Genomic DNA, 24104 nt, shown 5'->3' on the forward strand with positions numbered 1-24104 from the left:
CATAAATTGACTGAATGTCGTAAGAGTTTACCTCTATAAAACCAAAGACAGTTCATCCACTATATTTTAATTCTTATGTAAATGCCAAATCAGTGAAATTATGTTCTGCAACAGCAAAAAATAAAATTGAGGTATCTTTTTAGTCCAAATGTTGGATCTAAGTAATAATGGTCAATTAATTATGCAGAGAAGATGCTATTCAGTCAATGGTTAATGGTAATGCAATATACCTTAATATAACTTAGTAGTCTAAGATGACCTTGAGGATTAAATACATTATTCAGATGATACTTGGAAACTGACTGGAGGCAGGCATCATCTTATGCATCTTTTTTTATATGGCACTTAGAACCTCTAGTGTGGTGCTAAACATGTAGACTATTCAATATTTAAACTAAATAAATTAAGATGAAGCAATTCTAAACAAATTTGAGGATTTGCATGTCTCAGGAAAGTCTCTGAGTTCCCAATTACTTATTGCAAAGACGCTTTCTGGGTTACGTTTTGCAGTTTGACTGATTTTCTAGAAATTATCATTAAGTTTCCAAGTGACTATTTAAGTACATAATTTATTTTGGACCTACCCCAAATTACAAGATGGTGCGGCATAAAAGTCAACCTAAGTATGTAAAATGTACTAAAAAGCCGTGTTTTGACTTGTAACGCCCAATTATAACTTGTTCCTATTGCTGCACTTAGCAATTTTAAAAATCACACCTTCTCTTTGGTGCCGATTAGTCCATTAACTAACACCAATGGTTACAGCAAAAACTACTAATTCATTCACAAATTTATTGAGCACCAGTTACATGCCAGGTACTATACTAGACCTGGAAATATTCTGAGTAGTAAAAGTCAAACTTACGTTCTATAATATCCGGTATTATAACTGTTTTTAAGTGCTAAATATAATGCTGTTATGATATTGATATATAATGTCTTCACACTTGGTAAATCTCTGTAATAAGTAATCTGAGCGCTTGTGCATACCAATTTACTTAATTCTTTTTGAAAACTAAGCATTTTATCCAAAATAATCTCAAAGGAAGTTTACAGAAGACTCTTACTCACCATTTCATGTACTGAGTTAGTTTTATTAATTTCAATTTGACATAACAGTTTAATCTTTGCAAAGCTGCCCGGTAAATGCCAGGAAAGTGTAACAGCTGTTGAACTGATATCCTTCACTTTGATTGAAGTAGGAATATGGGGATGAACTGTAAATACAATTTTCAAAGATTACTTTGAAAGCTCTTTTCTAATATGACAAGTGAGAGTCAAAGAAAACAAAAAACAGAAGAGATGTCATCAGTGCTGACCAACAATGTTCCACCCATTGTTGTGTGGAATACAAATCTCACCTTTACTGCTGACACCAGGCCAGCATTGTTTAAGAACCATTCACACTCAAGGTTTCTCAGTTGGCATCAGAAATACTAAAAGGTAGTAAGTCAGTCTCTACCTTTAAGGAACCCCTCATTTACTTGGGGACTGACAAACAGAAAGAAGGAAAATCAACAAGAGTATATACATTAAGTCCTAAATGCATGGTACAGATATTCACTGCTACAGGAATTTAGATGTAAGTGCACATGTACAGTGAAGATAGGACTTCAGATGAGCTTTGAAGGACGAATCAGAATGAAACTGGCAAAACAGGTGCAGAAAATCATCTCAGGCTGGGGTCTTGGCAAGAACAAAGGTACAGTGAAGCAAACTGCACATTACACTGGTGATAGTGCATATACCAAATTGAGTGATGGGAAAGAATCACGTGGAAGATATGGCTGAAATGGCAGAGGGCAGAAAAAATAATATAAAACTGCCATGCAAGTATAAGATGTAGCTTTTGTGACCTTATGGAAAAAATCAAGACATAACAAAAAAAGATGAGAAGGAATAATCGATAAAAGTGACATATTCACAAGTAAGGCAACCTTATGCCCCTGACTGTCTCTAAGAGAAGGCCTCTACGCCACTGCTCTGTGTGTTGCAGAGCCTGGCACAGAGTTGATACACATGGAATGACCACAGGAATGAGTGCCAAAAAGACAGGCCTCTTTTATTTCTATTTTGAGCTGTACATTAATAGGGTTGGTAAAAATCCAGAAATCATCGGCAGTAAAAAGGAACAAACTATTTACTGATACATACTTGGATGGATCTCAAGGACATCATCCTTAGTAAAAAATGCCAACCTCTAAAGGTTAAATAGTGTACAACTCCATTTACACACCATTCCCAAAATAACAAAACAATAGCGATGAGGAAGAGACTAGCTGTTTTCCAGGAACAGAGATTCTAGCACGCGCCCGTGTGTGTTGATGGGGGTGTGGTTGGTATTGCTATAGTGACAGTGGGAGGCGGTTCCTGTGGGCGACAGAAGAATTCTGTATCTGAACTGTATTGGTGGGTTGCATGAATCTGTACGTGGATCCGACTGCACAGAACTACACACACACACACACACACACACACACACACACAATTAAATGCATATAAAAACTGGTGAAAACTGAGCAAGGTCAGTAGTCTGGTTCAGTGTTGAACAAGGGTCAACTGCCTAATTTGGACATGGTACTACAGTTACATAACATGCTACCACTGAGTAAGTCAGATGAAGGACTGTAATTATTTTTACAACCACCTGTCAGTCTACAACTATCTCAAAATAAAAAGGTTTTAAAAATTGGGCAGGGCTTCCCTGGTGGTGTAGTGGTTTAGAGTCCACCTGCCAACGCAAGGGACACAGGTTCGTGCCCCGGTCCGGGAAGATCCCACATGGCGCCGTGCAGCTAGGCCCGTGAGCCATGGCCGCTGAGCCTGCGCTCCGCCGCGGGAGAGGCCACAACAGTGAGAGGCCCGCGTACCACAAAAAAAAAAAAAGAAAAAAAAAATTGGGCAAAAAACTATTTTCAGAAATCAAAAACTATCAGATAAAGCCACTTACAATTTCTATGAAACAATTAATTCAAATTTTTATTTGAATTTAATAAAACAGTGAAACTTGAAATTATAACGATTTTTAAATGAAATTTACAAAATTAGTATTAAGTAAATATAAAGGAAATAATCAGTAAAAAGAAATCCCTAGAAGCACTTTTCATTAATCGCAAGACATTTTACCACTTCTAAAGTTATTTTTAAGACACTGGTTTATGCAGCAGCTTACCTTTTTCAGTTATGTTAACTAAAAGTGTTGATTCTGATTGACCCAGAGGATTTCGAGCATTCAACGTAAAATTGTATATTTCTTGATTTGGAAGCATTTGAAAGAATAACTGATAGCTTTCATTTGTGGGCAACTCAACTCTTTTAAATCTAACATATTTTCCTGAAAAACTGAATTAAGAGAACATTAAAGAATATTAAAATAATTTCAAAATGGCAAGAGATTTATTGCAGGAAAAGATGAACGGGTAAATTTCTAATAAATGTTTTTTTTAAAAAGTCTGTATTTCTAATTATAGATATACTACAAACTCAGGGAAGAAAATATATACAAGGCAGAAAACAGAAGAAAAAAATCAGCCATTAAGCCCACTACCCAGAGACAGTCTCTGTTCATATTTGAGGATTCTTCCTTCTAGAGACTTTTTTAAAAAGACAAGATATCGAGTCTGCATGTGTTTAAAATGCAGTATTTATAGTATACCCAATTTTCTACAGCATATTTTGTTTTATATTTGTTCCCATAAATGAAACAGAGCATCTTCTTATGTCATTTAATATCCTTCCAAGGTACTCCTCACTGTTCTGACAACCTTTCCCAGAGACCTTTACCTTTCAAATAAAGTGTAACTTGTATTGCGTGGGCCCACCAAGAACGTCAGTCTTCCTGGATTCCAAGTGCATATAATCTCTTTTAAGTCATATGTCTCACAGTTCAGTTTTTGAGGAATATCAGGTGGATCTAATTAAAAAAAAAAAGTAGTTACTTTGATTATGTATATTTTCTCTGAAAACGTTATGTTTCATAAATGTTAATTACATTTTGGACAATTTCCTTAAAAAATCATTTGCTTACATTTTGAATGGTGCAGGAATTACCATTCTTTGTACAGCATGTTGTTTCAGAGTTCATATTACATTAGGAGTGAGGGATTAACATATACTTAAGAGTGACCATTAGCTCATTTGGAAACTCCCCAATAGCAACCTGAAGAGATCAACTATCATGTTTTCCCCTTAAATCCCATTTCAGAGTCCATCAAATCTCTCAAAGGAACCTTTGTCCAACTAGTTAAATCAGAAAAATCTAGAGGTTAATAGTATTATTACCTATCCTCTTTATACTGTGATTTGAAAAGAAGTACCAAATCATAAGTCAGTATAAGCCATGGTACAAGTTTCAGAGTTCTTAAATAAGTTATAAGGACTATTATTTACAAAGTCACTCTTGGTAAAATTCTACATATCCCTATATTCCAAGTGACTACTGATCTTTTGTTGTTTTTCTTCTTTAATGAGACTGTTCTGTTTTTGTAGGGGCAAGACTAGAATAAGAAAAAAAGTTGTTTTGTTTTTGTTTTGTGAGACAGAGTGATAAATAAAAATTCTACAGTCTGACACTGATTATAGAAAGTGATATTTCTGTAATCTTACTTAACCAAGCATATACAGAAACTGATATTTCCTACTGTCATATTTATCCAAACTATCTTCCATGGAGGTAAGTTTTGTTAAACGACTATCTACTCATTGAAAAAGTCTAAAAGATAACTTTATTTTTAAAAACCTGAATTTTTAAAATAGTCCTTAGTTTATCAAATAAGACTTAGAAAATTTCACACTTTCCCCAGAGATAAGCATTACATCCTTCAAGTATCTTAGGTAACATTAAGAGAAGTAATGAGTATTTATAAGAAAGTTTACCAACTGGATAATAAAACTAACACTGACATATTTATTTTGAAAACTGTTTTAAACTTAAGGACAAACTTTTGGTCGTTTTATTAAATTCACATACCCCAAATTTTGAGGATATTTAAAATGCTGATTATTTTAGGATCTGGCAGATATATTAAGTTGAAATACTTAAAATCCAAATAACAGGAGCAAACTAGACAGAAGTAGAAGGAAAAATTGAAGGAGAAAAAAATACGAGAGGGCAGTACTTGAAATATACTGATTTTCTTTTCAAAGAAATCCACTTACAAAAGAATCAATTGAAGCTAGGTAAAAGCTCAGTATAAATCAATTGTCTTTCTATATAGCAGTCTATAGAAAACGCAATTTAAAAACATCAATTTTTAATAGCACCAGAAAACATCAAACACCTAGGAATAAATTTACCAAAAGATATAAAAGACCTCATATCACTAAAATAAATCAAAGAAAATCTAAATAAATGGAAGGCTATACCATGTTCATGGTTTGGAAGACTCAAATTGTAAGAATAAAAATCCTCCTAAATTGATAGATTTAATGTAATATCAATCAAAATCCTGGCACATTTGAATGTGTATGTGTGTATGTAGGGGAAAACTGACAAGCTGATTCTAACATTTTCAGCCTTTTCAGTAAAGAATGGGATAACAGGCTACCCATAAGGGAAAGGAAAGTAAATCTTGATCCCTAACTCACACCACAGTCTGCCCTTGCTGCAAGTTTCTAAAGAGCTCCCTCTGAAGTGAAATGTTACTGTTGCTCCTGAAATGACAAATATTGATCAATATTTCAACCTCCAAATGTTATAAATGAAAGCTAAATTATGAACTAAATAGCACTATGATAAAAGATTAGAACATTGTTACAAACAATAAAAACAGTGAATATTCTCATCTTCTAAGTTTTAATTTTTTATTTCATTCTTTTAAGTGAGTATCTCACTTTTTGGTATCACTTATCAAGCAGTTTCGCTACACTGGTTCTTTACTTAGACTCCATGATCATTTGTGAGGAATGTTGCACATCACTTCCTAAAATTCCATTTAGGAAAGAAAATTTAATTTTTTAAATTTCTAAAATTTAAATTTGAATATATCCTCACTCTCACTTGAATTCCAAAATGCCTTACTGGAAAGCAAAAAGAGAGTAAGGTTACAGCCATCAAGCTGAGAAGGGCACCTAATCCCCTTCCCTTGGGAATCTATCAGCAACTGAATGTAATTTATCATAAATTTCTATGGAAGTAGAAAAGTGACTGAAAGCGGCTGATCCACAGCATAACTGACAATCGTAAGGAAAAAAAAAGCATAAGAAAAATCACTGAGTGAGCAAAAGAAAATGACAAAATCCATTCACTACATTTCACACATTTTATTCATGAGACCCTTGGACCACTAGAAACTTTAAGTTCTGAATGTGAGCAGGAAGGGAAGCACTGCTGGAGGCAAAGCCATCAGTGCATTATAACATTACAGTTACCACAGGGGAGGGGACAGAAAAACTCTAAATACAAAAGTATCTGTGGGGCTTCCCTGGTGGTGCAGTGGTTGAGAGTCCGCCTGCCAATGCAGGGGACATGGGTTCGTGCCCTGGTCCGGGAAGGTCCCACATGCCGCGGAGCGGCTGGGCCCGTGAGCCACGGCCGCTCACAACGGTGAGAGGCCCGCGTACCGCAAAAAAAAAAAAAAAAAAAAAAAGTATCTGTGGATGCACAACACAAGCCATATAGGTAGGGCAGTCCACCCACAACAACTTTTGGAAACGTCATGGAATGTAGAAGTGACCATGTTAAAAGATGCCCCTGCATTACGGAGAGTACATCAGACACAGAACACAGGGAGAGGGGGACTCTTCCTCCCCCCATGTCCTGCAGCCACCCTCCTCTCATCAGAGAAGTGTAGGTTATGCTTTTGAAAGATTTTGTGTAAAATCATTACAATTTCTTTAATTCAGGTACTTTAAAAAAAGGTATGCTTTAATTAGGTGGGAAATTAATTTATATGAAAAAATTCCTAAATGATGTAGGAGTAAGAAATATTATATACTACCTGCCCTTGACTCAACAAAGCTGTTAACTAAGAATTTAAACTAAAAATTAGTAGATGAATGTTTCAAATCTTTATTACAAAAGCTACAAATTATATAGATACAGGTATGTAGAAAACAAGCTTAGAACTCACCTTAAAACAAGCAAAAATGCTGGTACCCTCATATGTCATTTGCATCAAAGAATAAAAAAATAAGAAAGAAAGAAAATCATCCCCCCGAAAAAGCATTAAGGCTTTCAAAGAGGACCAAAACAGATTAATAGGAACTCTTTTCTTAAAAAAAAAATTATATACTTACATCCTGCAAAAATAACTGTTCCAAACATGTTATCTTCTACGGAGAAAACCACATTTGTTCCACTACTTTCGGAAGCAGAAATATTACGGATCTTGATTGCAACATTTTCCCCATCGAGATGGATAAGGGGACAATATGTGCTGCCAATCTGTGCTGATAACACTTTTTCTTGAGTCACACAACATACTGTTATATCTGAGCCTACAAGTAGCACTCTGTCTTGAGGAAAAACCTTAGTCTGAGAATCAGGAGACCCTAGAAAGAGCAAAAGGAATTATAAATACTTTAGAAGTTTTTTACATAAATTAGCCCAGTGTACATAAAACACAGTTAGGTACTTTGTAATTATGGTGGCCCAAAGATAAGGTACGCCCCCCAGGTTTCAAAGGAGCAAGACATACACAAGAAATAAAAATGTGTGTGGTTTTATTTACTTATGACGGGGTGATGGCGGGGGGAGTAGAGGGGACTGCAGGTTGCCGTGTAAGGTCACAGGTTAATATCTAAGAAGTCTAAACGTTCAAATTAAGTGGGTTTATCCACATGTGAAAAATCCACACCAAGAAAAAGGTACACATTAAATAATTCCATTCCTTTGAAATTATTCTATGTATTTAGATCAGATGTCCTAATTTCCATCAGCTTACATGCATGGTTAAATACTCCACATCCTAAAAAGCACTTTCTAAAAAAAATCCCAACTCTGTAGGTTAAAGTCACCCTTTTGTTTTTATTTTCCTAAATAGCCAATTTAAAAATATTACCTTTAGTCTCCTTTCTACCTACTCACTCTTTAATCTACTGCAATCTGGCTTCTACTCTGGCCACTTTATTAAATGGCTCCACGGCCTAACTGCTCAATCCAGTGGCCACGTCTTAGTAATCTTTCCTTCAACTTCCACAGCATCTGGTATGTTGCCTAAAGTCTTCCTTCTCAAAACTCCCTTCTCTCTTGGGGTGTAGACTACTTACTTTTGCTACTCTTAACCCTCTGGCTGCTGTTTGTTTTGCTGGCCTCATTTTCTTCCATCCTCCCCTCCTCATACAAGCTTCTAAGAGATGTGTCCTTGGTCTTCATGCCCCTTTCCTTGAGTTATGTTAACCTCCAAGATTTAAAAATTTTCCCATCACGTATGTTAACGATTCTCAAGTACACAGTTGACCCTTGAACAACACGGGTTTGAACTGCATGGGTTCACTTACGTGTGGATTTTTTTCAATAGTAAATACTACAGTACTACAGGATTTGCGGTTGGTTGAATCCTCGGATGTGGAACCACACATACGGAGGTTCCACGGGTATGGAGGGCTAACTATAAATTATGTGTGGATTTTCCACTACAGGGAGGGTCGGAGCCCCTGGGGGTTACCCAGTTGTTCAAGGGTCAACTGTATATCTCCAGTTCGAACTAATCACCTGGATGCCGAATTTGTATTCCCAACTGACAATGAGAAATTGCTCCCAGGCACTTCACAGCTACCTCAAGCTCAACACATTAAAATTGAAATTTATCTTTCCCACCTAGTTTGTTCATATAGTTTCTGTCTCATTGGACAGCATCACCAGCTACCCAGCTGACCAAACTAATAGTCATCTTCGGCTCTATTTCTCCCCTACCAAAAGCATAGTCGCTAATTCTAATTCGGTCTCTTCAGTGTTTTCATACTTCTTCCCTCTTTTCATTTCTAAACCCAGGTGTCCTATTTTATACCTTCACTGTCTTTTGCTGAACTACAAGATTCTCCTTATTAATCTGCCTGCTTCCAGTCCTTCCTCCCTCTGATCCATTTCTCCATATTGTCACTAGAGTAAATAATCTACAATGATTACCAGCCTTTTAAAGCACTTTATTTTATTGTCAACAATTTTCTAGGCCCTCTCTCACACTGCCAACATTATACCTGCCTGAGTTTTATTCAATGTACAGATGATTTTTGATATACCTGCAGATTCACACTGTTAATTTTATTTTATTTTTTTGGCATGCGGGATCTTAGCTCCCCGACCAGGGGTCAAACTTGCGCCCCCTTCATTGCAAGCTCGGAGTCTTAACCACTGGACTGCCAGGCAAGTCCTATACTTGCGGATTCCCATGTTCTCTGCAGTAACTGCAGCTCACAGCAGTCTGCTCTATGGGCAAGAAATTGGGAGCTCTATTTTAAAAATATGGACTTGATCTCATTACCGCCTACATAAAATTTTTAAATGTTCTCCCAATGTCTATTCGAAGTGATTTTTAAACCTGGATGTTTATCTAATCACTCAGTATGTTCTTTAAAAATACAGATTTCTGAAGCCTATCTCAGAGTTTTTGAATCAAAATGTTCTGGGTCAGAAGACTTCGAAGATCCCCCGGTGACCCTCATGCATCCAAATGGGGTTCAGAGAACTAAAACCGTGAGCTAAACCCTACCCTTAAGCAAGACTAATCTAATTCATCTGAAATGAAAATCCTTTAAATATGCACTTACAAGAGATGTTCTTCAGTGGGCTCCAGTTGCTCCACTCTTTGCGACCAGAGAACTGAGGATCATCAATGTAGCATCTAATTCCCACATAGTGAGTGGCGCACTCCAAGGGCATGTCTGAGGTCCAGCTCCAGTGATGAATTGTATCTCTGCCATTCAGGGTTGTATTGTGGGTCACCTACAAAATGAACACAAACACAAAATTCTATTTCCAAGTACTATGTCCTGCTCTCTCTTAGGGTTAAAAAAAACACAACAGACTGTATACAATTACCAGCTAAGTAAATCAAAGCTTTGCTCTTTTGTAAAACTATCTGTTTTCTATAAGGCATAAAAGGAGAGTTGTAGTAACAATAATTATGATTCATTTATGTTTACTTCTTCAACTTTAGGGCCTACTTCATTATTACACAAGATGTTAATAGTCCAAAACGTTCAATACAGTTCATGAGAAAATACACCATTGCCTAAAATGGTCCCATTTTCCATGGACAAAAAACAGTTAATGCTTTTTTTATCTCCAAGGGTTAAAGTCAAAGAGAGGAGAGCATTTCAACAAAATAAACTATTATTTTAGACTGGATTATTTTTTTATATAAGTGTCATATATTTCAAATTTTATTTTTAAATATGCAACTTATAATAATATAGAAAGCTTAATTTCAATTGTGGAAAATGGGCAAGATTTCAACCAAATATATGAGGATATACTAAAAGAGACCTTGGGACTTCTGGTTAAAGACAACAGATTAAATAAATGTACTTCCTTCTCTTTACTTCATGAAATTCCTCTAGAACAAAAGTACAAGATTTTTTTTTTTTTTTAAGGCACAGATGCACAAGGGCAAAAAATTGAAGAAACAATACTGGTAAGATTCTAGACACTGGAAAGCAGATGGGCAATGGTAACTAACTACGCATTCTAAAGGCTGGGGCACTCCTGCCTTCTTCCCTACTCAGCCCCCAGGATACTGATGGCCAGGTACATACTCACCAGGTAAGAGTCTAAGCAAACTTTTCTAAGGAGCATATGAACAGGTCAAGATAAAAACCTAAAATAATATTAAGATTTTTCCAGCTTGACAGCCCATCCTAATCACATACAGTGGTGCCCTAGCCAACAAGTCCCACCCAGGCAAACAAAAGTTCCAATTAGACTTGTTTTATTTTTCAAGAACCACTCACTTAAATATGAGCAGCAACCAGATGACCAGAAAGGGGAGAAGAAGTTCTAATGTGAAAGTCAAAGATCAAAACAACAACAACGAAAAAGCAATGTGAAAAAACAGAATGCACAGAAAGAAAAAAAATTTTAAATCACTGATAACCTCAAAGATAAGAAGAGATATTGCATCCATGAAACAAGAACATGATAAATTTTTTTAAAAAAAGGACTAAGAAAAGGGATCTCTTGTATACTAAAAAGTATATTAATAGAAATTCAAAAGTGCAAGATAAACTTTAGGAAAAATTGCTCAGAAAATAGAGCAAAATACTGATGGAATGTAAGAATGATAAGATAATTAGAGGAAAGGTCAGAAAGGTACAATTTCTAAAGAACAGACGTTCTAAGAAAAAAAGGAGAAAAAAGAGATGAGGAAATCAAAGACATAAAATAAGAATTTCCCAAGCTGACAGGCATGTGTTTTCAGACTGAAAGGGGCCTAATGAGTGTACAGCACAACAGATGAAGATAGATCTACAATGAGAAGCAAATGGAACAATGCCTTCAAAATCTTGAGAAAATTTTCCAACCTAGGATCTTTTTACCCAGCTAAACTAGCAATCATGAGTGAATGCAGAATAGACATCTTCAGAAATGTAGTATCTCAATGAATTCATCAAGTAGCATTTTACATTCCCACCAGAAGGGTATGAAAGTTTCAATCCTTCTGCATCTTATCAATATTTGGAATTGACAGTCTTTTAAATTTTCCTGGCAACTAATTTAATTTTTTTTAAATAAAATATATCTGTAAGCTACCACTGCAGTTAGCAGAGAGTATCTACAAAAAATAGCAAATAACTACTAGAATTTATGCTTCCACCAAAATGAGGAAACAAGGAATTCAGGAAAAAGAGGATCCATCATAAGACAACTATAAAAGGAATCCTCTGAATGAGGCTGAACCATAGCTTCCTAACAAATGTGTTGAAGAACACAGAGGTTTGTCTTGAATGGGTTATAGGTACACCCAGGCATTAATCTCTTCAAACCAAGGGTTGGCTACTGGGAGTGGAGGCTGCTGGAGCTCCTGAGAAACCTCAGAATACTCAGCTACTTGCCACACTTTGTGCTATACAAATATTTGGCAGCATCCACATGAGCTCTTACATGAAAAGGGTCAGGAAGTAAGTCAGAAGGCCCTCAGAGAGATGTATTCAGAAAGACAAAACTGATGTTTGTTTGAACATTTCGACAGATTTACACAACCTAGAAAGAATTTAGGATTGAATTAATGAAGCAGACAAATAAAAACTGTAAGTACAAGACAATACGAGAAGATGTACAAGAAAAAGGAAAAGAATAGTAAACACTATTTGGTTCAGTTATAAATAGTGTTTACATTACTGTAATCCAAATAATGAATACTGGTCTACCAAAAATTATAACATAATGATATTGGAAAAAAATAAGAAGTGGAGAGAGAGAGAGAGAGAGAGAGCGTGCGTGTGCGTGCACACGCATGTGAGTGCACATACATGCGAGTGCGTGTCCCTGGGCTGGGAAGGGAGACAGGACTAAATTCTCATTTTCCATTGTGGGAAATTAATAAAACATTGCTCAAAAAACTAAACAAATAATAACAGCAACATAAGCAGGCTATCTGGAAAAATGGAGACAAATAATAAAAGAATCAGCTAAAAGAATTCCTTGTTTACAAGAGAGAAAAATGAGAGGAGGAGAGAGGGCTGCATAACTCCCAGGCATCATTCACATCCTGGCTTGCGCAGTGCAAAGCTTCCACAGCTGTTTGTGAGGCTGCGGGCAGAAAATGTCAAGTTATAAATGAAACACTATAAATTAAACTTATAAATGAAACTCACATTTATAGTGTTTCATGATCTTTAATGATCTTTAAGCTATTACAAAATAATAGCATTATAACCTGTCATAAAATGACTGATTATAAGCAATTCTACCTTAAATACTAATACTAATAATATAATTATAAATAAAAATGTCATATTTTACTATGGACAGGAGTAACTTTTTAAAATTAATTTGTTCTAGCTCTATTTTTCTTGCCTCTTGCTATTTTTCCCCATAGAAACATTTTTCTCCAAAGATCATATTCCAAAAAGTAGGGAATTACTATCTTGCCATTGCTGTCTTGTTACACATCTCGTGGCAATGAGTTACATGATCTTAGAAGAATATTTCTATTCATTTATGTTTGATTTCACTTACATGTCAAAGAGTATCCCTCTTACTCCAGCATCCCTAAGTCAGTTAAAAAAACAAACAAACCATCTAGCTCCCAAAGGAAGTAATAACAACTAATAGCTGTTTAGTAGCTTTATAAATATCATATCATTTACTACAGCAAATATTAGCACCATTTTACAAATAAGAAAAAGGACGTTTTGAGAAGTCATCTTAAGCCAGTAAGTAGTAACGCAGAATATAAAATGTTAGGCCATAAAAAATGCTACACAATACAATTTTAAATAAGTAATAGTTTTAAGACAATAATGGTAGAGCTATATCAAAGTTAGCTGCAAATCAGACTGACACACAAGAATTGCCATTAAAACTCAAGAAAAGAGAGAGCATTTTTACACTGAGGTAATTAGAATGGGCTTTAAAATAAGGGATAGGATTTGACCTGGGTCTTGAAATGTGTATTCAATTTGTATAGGTGAAAAGGAAAGGGAGGGCATCTTAGATGAAAATAAGTATACTGATTATGTAATACAATACAGATGGTACTGGTTAAGGAAGAGCACAGACTCTGGAATCAACTGTCTGGGTTTGATTCCTGGCTCCTCCACTTAATGTATTCCTGTGACTCTGTATCTTCATCTGTAAAATGGGGGTGATGCTAACAGAGCCTCCCCCAGGGGCCTATTGTGAAGATGCAAACTATTAACATATAGAGAGCTTTCACAATAGTGCCGGAAAGGGGAATGCCAGAAACATTGGAAACAAGGTAACTACAATCATGGCTGCTACTCTTTCAGGATGTAATACATAGGTTGTCAAAAAGGAAAAATAATACAGTGACTATGAAATACAGAATAATACTATTTATTATCTTTACTATTTTATCTATGTACTTAGGCAAATAAACTGTAAAATCATGGTCTTCTAATTCTTAAGTCTATAACTAGGCATATTTCAAGTGCATTAAAGAGGAAAAGAGTAAAAGGATGAAAGAGGGAATTCCCATGTACTAGCTGTCAATACTTTTCACTGCTATATCTCACTATTCCTTAGATTAATAATAAACTAAAGATGGATCATTAGGAAACTATTCATAAACAAGATTTTAAAATTAGAGGAAAAAAAACCATGTACTATTAAATATAAGAATGTTATTTTGGATTCAGATAAATTCAAACTTATAGATTTATTCAAACTTACAGATTTATACAAACTTATAGATTTATACTTATAGATTTCTCAACAATTACTATGGCTAAATATGTTGCAAAACATTTATTTTTATGTCTGTGGTGTTAGATAATTTATAGTAATATGTAAATTAAATTATATGTATATTTTTAATTTCATTTATGTAAAAACATGCATATAAAAAAGGTTTGACAGGAATACACAAAGATATTGTTTACTATGTTCAAGTGGCAGAATCATGGATTAATTCTCCCTTAATTTCCTAAACTTCCTATAATGGTTACACATTATTTCATTAATTTAGTGAGTTTTTCAGGCATAGCATACAGTTTTTACTGAACCCCCAAAGGATATCTGATTTACTTCTTTAATAATCTAAAGGTTCACTGTTGCCACTTTAAAATTATAAAAAAGTATTCAGTTCTTTAATGTCACAGGAAAAAAGCTATTTTTGTTCAAACTTACTGATTTTACGATTTCCATATTCTTTTTACGTAGAACTTTGATTTCCCAGATGACATTTGAGTGATGTGGAAAAACAGAACCCTTGTCATTCCACTTTAGGTGTAATGTAGAAGTTGAGAAATCAGCAGACAAATCCACGATCTCTGGAACATCTGGAATGAAGGCTTAAAAAAAGGAAACAAAAGATAAAACTTAGTCAAATAAGTAACTACTTTTCATATTATAATCCCATTAATCAACTAATGTTAAACTCTACTTCTTGATCAAAAAACAATTAAGGATTAAATTCTTGCACCTCCTACTGAAAAAAGAGAATAAATATATGTATTTATTTGTATAAGCAGCTCCTAGCTGTTCATCAGCCAAATCTGAGAAAATTATTTACCAGCCCGCTGTTTCAAATCCATAATACATCTTCTAATACAAACAGCAACTGAGTTCCCACAACACTCCAGTGTCACTGGGTCTGAAATCTCCAAGCAGACAACATTGGAGAGAAGTGAAAAAGCTCCCTTTGTATAGATTATGGAGAGCTGGCCTTGGTAAACCTTTCCATCTGTTTTCTCTACACCCTTCCCCACTCATCTCCAGTCACAGCCTGCATGCTAGGGAAAGTTACCCACTTGAGGATGCAATGAGCTACTACTGGCATAGGCAGCAGTAAACAGCAGCAAGACCGTGGTAGTGACCAAAGCATTGAGTTGAGGAAGCCAACAAGGTTATAAGAAGTACTTGGCAGGATCTGGGAAGTCCTTCAGAAAGGCTAGTTTGCAGTGGTGTGCAACAGGTCTGCAGGTGACTGAGAAAGAGATAAGGTGATAAAGCAGAAGACAGCTGGAGAAAGCCTGGCTATAGTAATAAGGATGTGGCTCAGGATGCCATATATGGAAAAGAAAGGACAAAATCTAATGGGCATTTCAAAGAAATGACTGGGTCAAAGAAGTGAAGGATTAGTAATAACCAAGACATGAAAACATCTAAGATTTCTTCAAGTCACTAGCCCAGAAAGCAGGAAGAAAGGCAAAAGGAACCAGGGACAATTGTGAAGAGATGTGGGAGTCTGGCCATGGATGACTAAGTGTTGGGGAAAAAAAGACCATCAATGGAGGGGGGACGTGCAGACAGTAAGTGAGAATGGGGACCAATCAGAGAGTGCACACAGACTCAAGAGGAACTCGCTGAGTGCAGTTCAGAAATGAACATAACACACCGACACAAAACAGCCAAAGCTTGTTTGAGAGCTAGTGACAGTCACACCTTCAAGGAGCCAGAGACCCCAGCAAGAATCCCGAGAGGGAATGACATAGAAGCAGAAGGAAACCAGAGAAAATCTGGCATCACTGAAATCAAAAGAAATGGGTTGTCGTCCAGGCCCAGGAAAACAGAGTTCAGAGAGGAAGGCTGAGAAAAGACCACTGGTGGTCTTTTGATGCTGGTGAGGGTACCGTCAATTCCTGAGAAAGAAGGCTGGCAGGGCAGTAGGCTCTGAAGTTGTAGTACAAAAGGTAAAGAGAAAAACCATGCTCAAGGATAGAGCCTCTCACAGGGAGAAACTGGTAAACTTAAAAAAAACAAAACAAAAAGGTAGCCGAAAGAGTAAGGTATTCTTCAAAATCTTCAAGTCTTCCTACCTATAGGGAATGAGTATATTAATGAAAAATGTGGGGATCAGTGGAAAACACACAAGGTATGAGCCTGTTCTGTTCTATGAAATTCAGGCTTTCTGGTATGAAGGGCTCTTTCTTGCCTGTGCTCTCCTCAAATGACAGTAAGGTGAAGGTAAGTTGAAAGAAATCCAGAGTCACAGGCTCTCAGGGCCCATATCTATCCTAGTGCTGCCCCACGAAGTTCAAGGACCATTAAGTAAAGTCACTTCCAGCACAACTGCGGGAGCTGACAGAGAGAGGGTGGCTGAATGTTCTGAAGAACAAAAATGGCAAAGCAGACCAATATAATATAAATTGTGTGCAATATAACTTAGTCTTGGAACTTAAAAGTAAGTTTTTACTAAACTTACTTAAAATGTACTGATCACAGTGCTCTACACTGGGTTTACGTAAAATGTTTAGGGTCACACAGGAAACAGAACATGTGGATTAAAGCCTAAAATATGCAGCAGTCAACAGTTACTCAGCTACATAAGGACAGTGGAGGATGCTTTACACGAGAAGTTTAAGTGGGAAACTGCTTTTAAAAAAGAAGGAGCAAATGAGGAGTAACAAGCTGATTCAGTGTCAGGAGGGACAAGTTCAAGGTGGCAGGGCAACCACACAGAGCAGAGGCTGCCAAGAACACGGATCCTTCAAATGTTCCAAGATGTCACAACGTAGTAACTTAAAATTATTAAACATGAGAGTACTTTATTAAGGCAACACTCATCTATTAAAATGCTTCCCTCCCTGAAAAGTACACATAATTAACATTTTATCTAAATAGCAGTGGGCTATTCTTCAAAACCCAAGTCATACCTGATATTTCCAGCTAAAGACAGTAACAGCCATAATTACAAATGAAAAGATTAAACACAGTTTTTTCACGACTTCATAGTATACTTCTTCACTGTATGCCAGGGAAGTTCCCCTAAGCTCCCACGAACTGTCATCTGCATTTTTCTCCAGCTAAAATACACTTGAGGACAATGTTAGCTTGCTTTCTAGAAACTACAAACTTTGCAGCTAGAAAAAATTTCATCAGTCTTGTTTATTTTTTAAATAAAGCTGGTTTATCTTTACCCATAACCTCCATGCCCCTTCTGCCTTAGAACATCAGAAGATGGGAGCTTTCCCAGCTCTTTTATAGGATCCACGTTATTTATTCTGCCTCATACAGATGCAAATTTTTAGGTTATTTTAAGAAACTTAGAGATTAAAAATCTTACAAAGACTTATTTTTGTGCTTTCCCTTGTCAATTAGAAGCTTATTAGAGGGGACTTTCCCAGTGGCACGGTGGTTAAGAATCCGCCTGCCAATGCAGGGGACATAGGTCCAATCCCTGGTCCGGGAAGATCCCACATGCTGCGGAGCAACTAAGCCCATGCACCACAACTACTGAGCCTGCACTCTAGAGCCCGTGAGCCACAACTACTGAGACCGTGTGTCACAACTACTGAAGTCTGCGTGCTCTAGAAGCCTGCATGCCACAACTACTGAGCCCGCATGCTGCAACTACTGAAGCCTGCGCACCTAGAGCCCGTGCTCCACAACAAGAGAAGCCCGTGCACCACAACAAAGAGTAGCCCCCGCTTGCCACAACTAGAGAAAGCCCACGTGCAGCAACAAAGACCCAACACAGCCAAAAATAAATAAAATTTAAAAAAAGAAGCTTATTAGATATATGTATATGTGTTAAAACATCTTCTTTGCTTTATACGTATACTTTTGAAAGCATCTTAAGATTTGAAGAAAACTTAATTTCTCATACTTTTATTTAGTAGCAAACTGCCAAAGAACCCAAATCTTCTAATGCACAGCTCCACTATCATTTCACAGCATCTCTTGCATATGACAGGTGTTCAAAGGTTTGCTGATGGACCCACCTCCCTCTCTTATATTCATCTAATTTGCTTTTCATTTTCTTATCAGTATTTTTCTTATTTGAGTAGCAGTAGTAATATCTTAGTGTTGGGATACTGTTAATCTAATATTCAAATCACAATGAGGCCCATTATTATTAAAAATGCTGTCAACAAATTACATGCTATGCAAAAACAGTGAACTATTAATCCAGTAAGTCACGTAGAGTCTGTCCTGATTTGCCTTTCGAATTCTGACACTTATCTTCAAGTAGCTTCCCAGACAGAACCTTCGCAATCCCTACTGAAAAAGCAGACAGCACAAACTGGCTCTCTGACAGAGTCCTGGGGAAATTTTTGAAAATCTGGAATAAAATTAAGTTAGATTCCCTCATACCTTAGTACAAAATAATTCCAGATGGATGAAAGATTTAAGCATGATAACAAAACCAAAAACTCATGAAGAAAAATATCAAGAGATTCTATTATATAAAAATGAAAATCGGTGGTATGAAAAAAACACCACAAAGTTTAAATTTTAAACTTGCAAAAGTATTTGTAGCAAATAGGACAGAAGTAATAACCATACTATACAGAAAGCTCTTGTGAACTAACGAGGAAAAAGATGAATTTCAACATGAGAGAAAATTTACAAAGGATATAAATAGTTCAGAAAAGAATAAAAATGATAATTTTAAAAAGTAATCACAGAAATATAAAAACAACAGCGCTATAATTTGGGGGCCATCAGATTGAAATCGCAAATCTAAGACAGACAGACAATACCCAGTCCTGGCAAGGATGCAGACAAGCAGGCATGCTCTAATATGATGTCTGTGGGAATGCAAAAAGATTCAAAATGTGGGGGGAGCAACTGGTAGCGGACATCAAGAGTCATAAAAAGCGGATGTCTTTAATGTAGCATTCCCAATTCTAGGAAATTTAGCCTAAGAAAATCATCACACAAATTCAGCAACATATATGTGCAAAAAATGTTCATTAAAGCATTGGTAATAATGTTGAAAGACTAGAAATAAAAATCTCAATGTTAATAATCAATGACAATCCCAAACTCCCTAGCTATCCCTCCCCCCACACTTCCCGCCCCCCGCCCCGCCCCGGTTTGAAATTGACAGGTACACACTGCTGTATTTTAAATGGATAACCAACAGTAGGATGACCTACTGTATAGCACAGGGAACTCTGCTCAATATTATGTAACAACCTAAATGGGAAAAGAATTTTTAAAAGAATAGATACATGTATATGTATAACTGAAAAAAAAAGACATCAATCTAGTTCAATTTTAACAAGGCTTCTATTTAAAATGATGTGGTAATTGATTATAATAAAATAGTATAAGTAAAAAAAATTTTAATAAAATATATAATTTGCTAAAAATAAAATAAAATACAATTTGCTAAAAAAAATCAATGACAAAGTAATTATGGTACCTCCATTCAATGGAATACTAGGCAGCTATAAGTAGATTTATTTACATAATAACTTGAAAATCTATATCTTCTGATAAGCCTATAATAAAGTAATATAAACTTTACTGTTTATACACACACACACACACACACACACACATAGAGAACACATGTAAGTATTAACAATATTTCTTCCTGGGTATTGGGATCATGGCTGATCTGCACAAAACCATCTCACATGTATCTCACATACAACTACAGAAAGAAAATAACAAACATGGCTCTTCTCTATCTTGAAAACAGCCCTATGTAGCACTTTACCCAGACAATACTACAGTCAGAAAATGAGACCGGTTCTAAGTTCCTGGACAGCATGCTTTGCTATTATCCTTTCAAAATCTGTGCTATGTCAGAAACAGACCACTCCAAACATGCACCTTGCCTGTAAAATTGGAGAGATCACCAAGTTGCTTATATTTTCTTTCCCTTGCTTCAAAATAAGTCATCCTTATAAGACTCACTGTAATATCATTATGATGCCATCCCATAATAGTTGTCAGAAGGCAACAAACCTGCCTACCCCACCATTAAGAGAGTCAAGACCACTGGAGTTTTTAAGGTCTCATTGCATGGCAAAATTTCCATCTCCAAGAGCCTGGATTTATTTCATGCTTCCACCCAGCTTGTAGCATATGTCCTAGGCATTCGGTCAACACATCTATAAAAAATGCCTGCTATGTGCAAGGCACTGGACTAGACACTAGGTGTAGAAGACAAAGTCTCTGCCCTCAGGGAACCTGTTTTCTTGTAGAGGAAATACACAGGAAGCACCTAATTATATAATAAATTATTTATGCAATTGTGAGAAATACCACAAAAGAGAAATACAGACTGCCTAAAGGAATGTTAAGAAAGGAATGGGGTCTCCTCTGGGAGGGGATGGTCAAAGACTACTTCCTAAGGATGGCTGAGGAATTCTGAAAGGCATGCAGGAATCAACGAAGTAGAGGGGTAGGAGAAGAGAAACCAACCGTGGGAAGGACCTTAACTTGTGTGACGTCTATTTGACTGACCAGAGGAAGAGTTTGCTTCCATCTTGATCTTGGCTATGCTCCACAATTGGAAGTATGGTCGCAGGGTAAATGAGAATATTAGTTTAACAAAATATATAAAAGAATGGTAAATTCCTGTCAATTATAAAGCAGCACAATACTAACAAAGGCACCATTCTGAGTTATTTTCAAATCAATTTTCTTTTCAAATACTTACAAACATTTTTTTCATTTAGTGTGAATTTACTTATAAAACTTCCAAAATCATGTAAAGGGTTTATTGTTATTTCATGATCGCCAGGTAAAAGAGCTGGGATTTTAATATTTTTCTCCAATCGATAACAAGAATGGGACCTGCAATATAAGAAATCAAATTTTAATTAGCAGATAAAATGGAGCGCAATTTTCATAAAAACTTGATTAACACAAAATTCAGTGGAAAATACTTTGTTCTTTTGTATATAAAGATATGACAGGTTACATCGCATTTTAAGACTGCAAAAAAGCGAGGTAAATGGTAAGTCCATCAATGTGGTGGTAGGAAAAATAACCAGACTGTATCAGAAAGTCAAGGGAGTAAGCAGAGACGATTCTATCAAGAAACTTAGGGCTTTAGCATGGCCTTCAAACCCCGCCCAACCCTGCCTTTGCACACACCCTGCCCCCCACAGCCCCCTTCTGGACCGACCACTACAGGGTCCCCATCACTGAGACTTCAACCAGCTTGTCTGCTCCTCTGTTTTGCCTCACGGTTCACTCGTACAAAACGTTCTCATGTTCTCATCAGCTCCGCTTTCAAAGTGCTTCTAGTTCCCACCCACTACCTCTCAGACAAAAGTGAGTTTTTCTTCTGTGGTTCCATGGCCCTCTGTATCTTTACAGGGCATGTTTACACCCTTTGTTATTCACATACATTTCTAATTTCCCGTAAAATTTTAATTCAAGCAAAAGGACTTTGGGTGTCTCCTGCATCACCGCCCTGCCCCGCACAGGCCTCTTCACATTCCTAAGTGAATTTAGGACTGAGGACTTGAAAGGGTCGGCTAACCTCACGTGTGTGGGTTTCTTTACGTGCCAGCAACAGAAAACCACCCGAATTCTCTAAATCATCCTTTTTCATACATTGATACCATTGTACCCAATATTCTCTCCGGTTGGAATGGCTTTCTGTCCTGTTTCTGCTGAGAAAACTGAGTATTCCTACTCCACCACCACGCTTCTGACAGCCTCTCTGGACCTCACACTCCTTAGTCAATGCTCCCTCACACCATCACAGACAATTAGCATCAGCGCTTAATCCACAGCCTCATTATGCTCTGCTTCTCGTGAACTCCTGGAGCCCGGATAACTTCTTCTCTGTGGATTCTGCAGTGGTCAGTAGTGCTATTTACCAGATTTTTAGGATTCTCCCTTTCTGGATTCACAGGAGGATTGCATTTCCCTGCTCCTCTGAAACAAGGCACGGCCATGTGATATTAGTTGTAGAGAAAGTGAGTGAAAGTCACAGTTTCTAAAAGCCAGGAAGGCTCTAAAAGCCAGGCAGGCTCTGCTCCCCTCCCGTCCTGGTGCACTGGGAGATGAGGGCCCCCTGGCCTGTGGCCCTGAGGGAGGGAAAAGGGGCAGAGATGCCAGCTGACCTCAAGATAGACACAAAACACAAGCAGGAGTAATCCTTTATTTTCACTGCAGAAAATAAGGACATAAGATTCGAGGGTTGTTTCTGCAATAAAACCAAGCTCGTCCTGGCTGATAAATTACCATCACACTTAGACTAATGTTCAACAAATGTACACCGACTGGGAAAAAAATCTGAGTGTATTTAAATCCACATTTATGTCAATTTACATTAGGACCACTTCTCAGCACACTGGTGCTTGGAGCTCTGCACTGAACTTCTCTGGCGTTGCTAAACAACTCACAGTCCTGCCGGGATTAGGGAGGAGCAAGGAGAGTGCTCTGACTTCCAGACAGCCCGAAGGCTTCCACTCCAAGCTCCGAGACTTGCAGCCACTCCAAGATTACCTGAGAGGGTAAGGCAGTGTGACGGAACCTACCACTTGCCTCCTAATGTCCACGTCCCCCCTTTCCTTAGTAACACTGCCCCAGGTTTATCCGAGTACATTGCCATCAGCTATGAGAACACGTCACCTAGCCTCTTATGCAAATAAGTTTAGCCACTGCACTAAGTTCTGCCAATGAGATATAAGCAGAGGTGTTGTACAGGACTTCTTAGAAGTCTTCCTAAAGCAAACCATTTCCTTCCTGCTTTCTGGAAGGCAGACATGACAGTCACTCCTGAAGCATCATCTTGAACCAAGAGATCACACCCTCAAGATGGCTGAGTAGCATGAAAAAGAGGAACCTGGGCCTCTCATGGCCATGTGCACCCACGTTGGCCTTGAACTGCCTACTCCAGACCTTTCACATGACAGTTAAGTGCCTGTCTATTACTGACATTTTCTGTTAGGCAGAGTCAAACTTGAACTTCACTGATACAGGTAGGCACTGGTTTAGGATAGACCAGTAAAACTTCCCCACAGACGATCAGAACCCACAGCCCATACTCAACATTCACACGATAAAAGAATCAAAGTTGTGTCCAGGAGAAGGGTTTGTTTCCATCCTGACTGAAGTTAAGATTCAGATTTTTAGAAAATAGAGAGCTAAGATTTAAAATTTCTTTTAAAAATTTCCAGAATAAAATCTTTATATTCTAAAATTAAAGACAAAGAACCTTCAGATTATAACTATAAATTAACCAAAGTATTTCCATTACCCGTTTTCAAAGCAAACTTCATAAGCAGCACCATGGCCTGCTCCAGAGGGTGCTCTCCAAGAGCAGTCCCACACTTGTAAATTGTTAGTTATACACTTCAAATCACGAGGAGTCCCTGGAGAAGGAGAAACAAAACACACACATACGCGCACACACACGCACACGCACACAAAATGCTTATTAATTTAACTGCACTGTAAAAGTCAACAAGTGAAACCGTCCCCAGCCATAAGTACAAGCATATGTGTCTGCAGAAGGCCCATGTTCTTTATGCAGAGATGAACCTGCAGTCACAGGAGGTGACTGGTTTTATATTTCTTTTTGTAGCTTTGGTTTAAAAAAGCTAGTGAGTAAACTGATGAAAGTGGGTCAACCACTAGACCACTTAGGGGTTAGGCCTCTCTCAAAAATTCCACTTCCAGACAACTAAGATAAATAGAGGGAGTGGCTATATGGATTCAATGAAGGGACCAAGAGAGCGCCTGGGAGAATTTTAGCCTCCAGTGACCCCATTTGCAAAAAAGTAAAATTAAAAAAAAAAAAAAAAAAACTCTAAGACTTTAAATAAAAACTATGTACCTC

At 37.1% G+C, this 24104-nt stretch overlaps 1 protein-coding gene across 1 annotated transcript in view; it reads right to left on the reverse strand.

Annotated features, from left to right (window-relative positions):
* The window catches only part of LIFR (LIF receptor subunit alpha), a gene marked incomplete at its 5' end in the record, with an annotated part of 52309 nt that overhangs the window by 26860 nt on the left and 1345 nt on the right, over positions 1-24104 (reverse strand). The window contains 8 exons of the mRNA XM_082651976.1: positions 1072-1217; positions 3173-3342; positions 3784-3913; positions 7237-7491; positions 9709-9883; positions 14750-14913; positions 20964-21100; positions 23523-23637. Of these exons, the coding sequence (XP_082508102.1) occupies positions 1072-1217; positions 3173-3342; positions 3784-3913; positions 7237-7491; positions 9709-9883; positions 14750-14913; positions 20964-21100; positions 23523-23637 (1292 nt within the window). The remainder of the gene's footprint in view (positions 1-1071; positions 1218-3172; positions 3343-3783; positions 3914-7236; positions 7492-9708; positions 9884-14749; positions 14914-20963; positions 21101-23522; positions 23638-24104) is intronic.

Source organism: Grampus griseus, assembly GCF_964374135.1.
Source record: "Grampus griseus genome assembly, chromosome: 3".
In the NCBI taxonomy this organism is placed as follows: domain Eukaryota; kingdom Metazoa; phylum Chordata; class Mammalia; order Artiodactyla; family Delphinidae; genus Grampus; species Grampus griseus.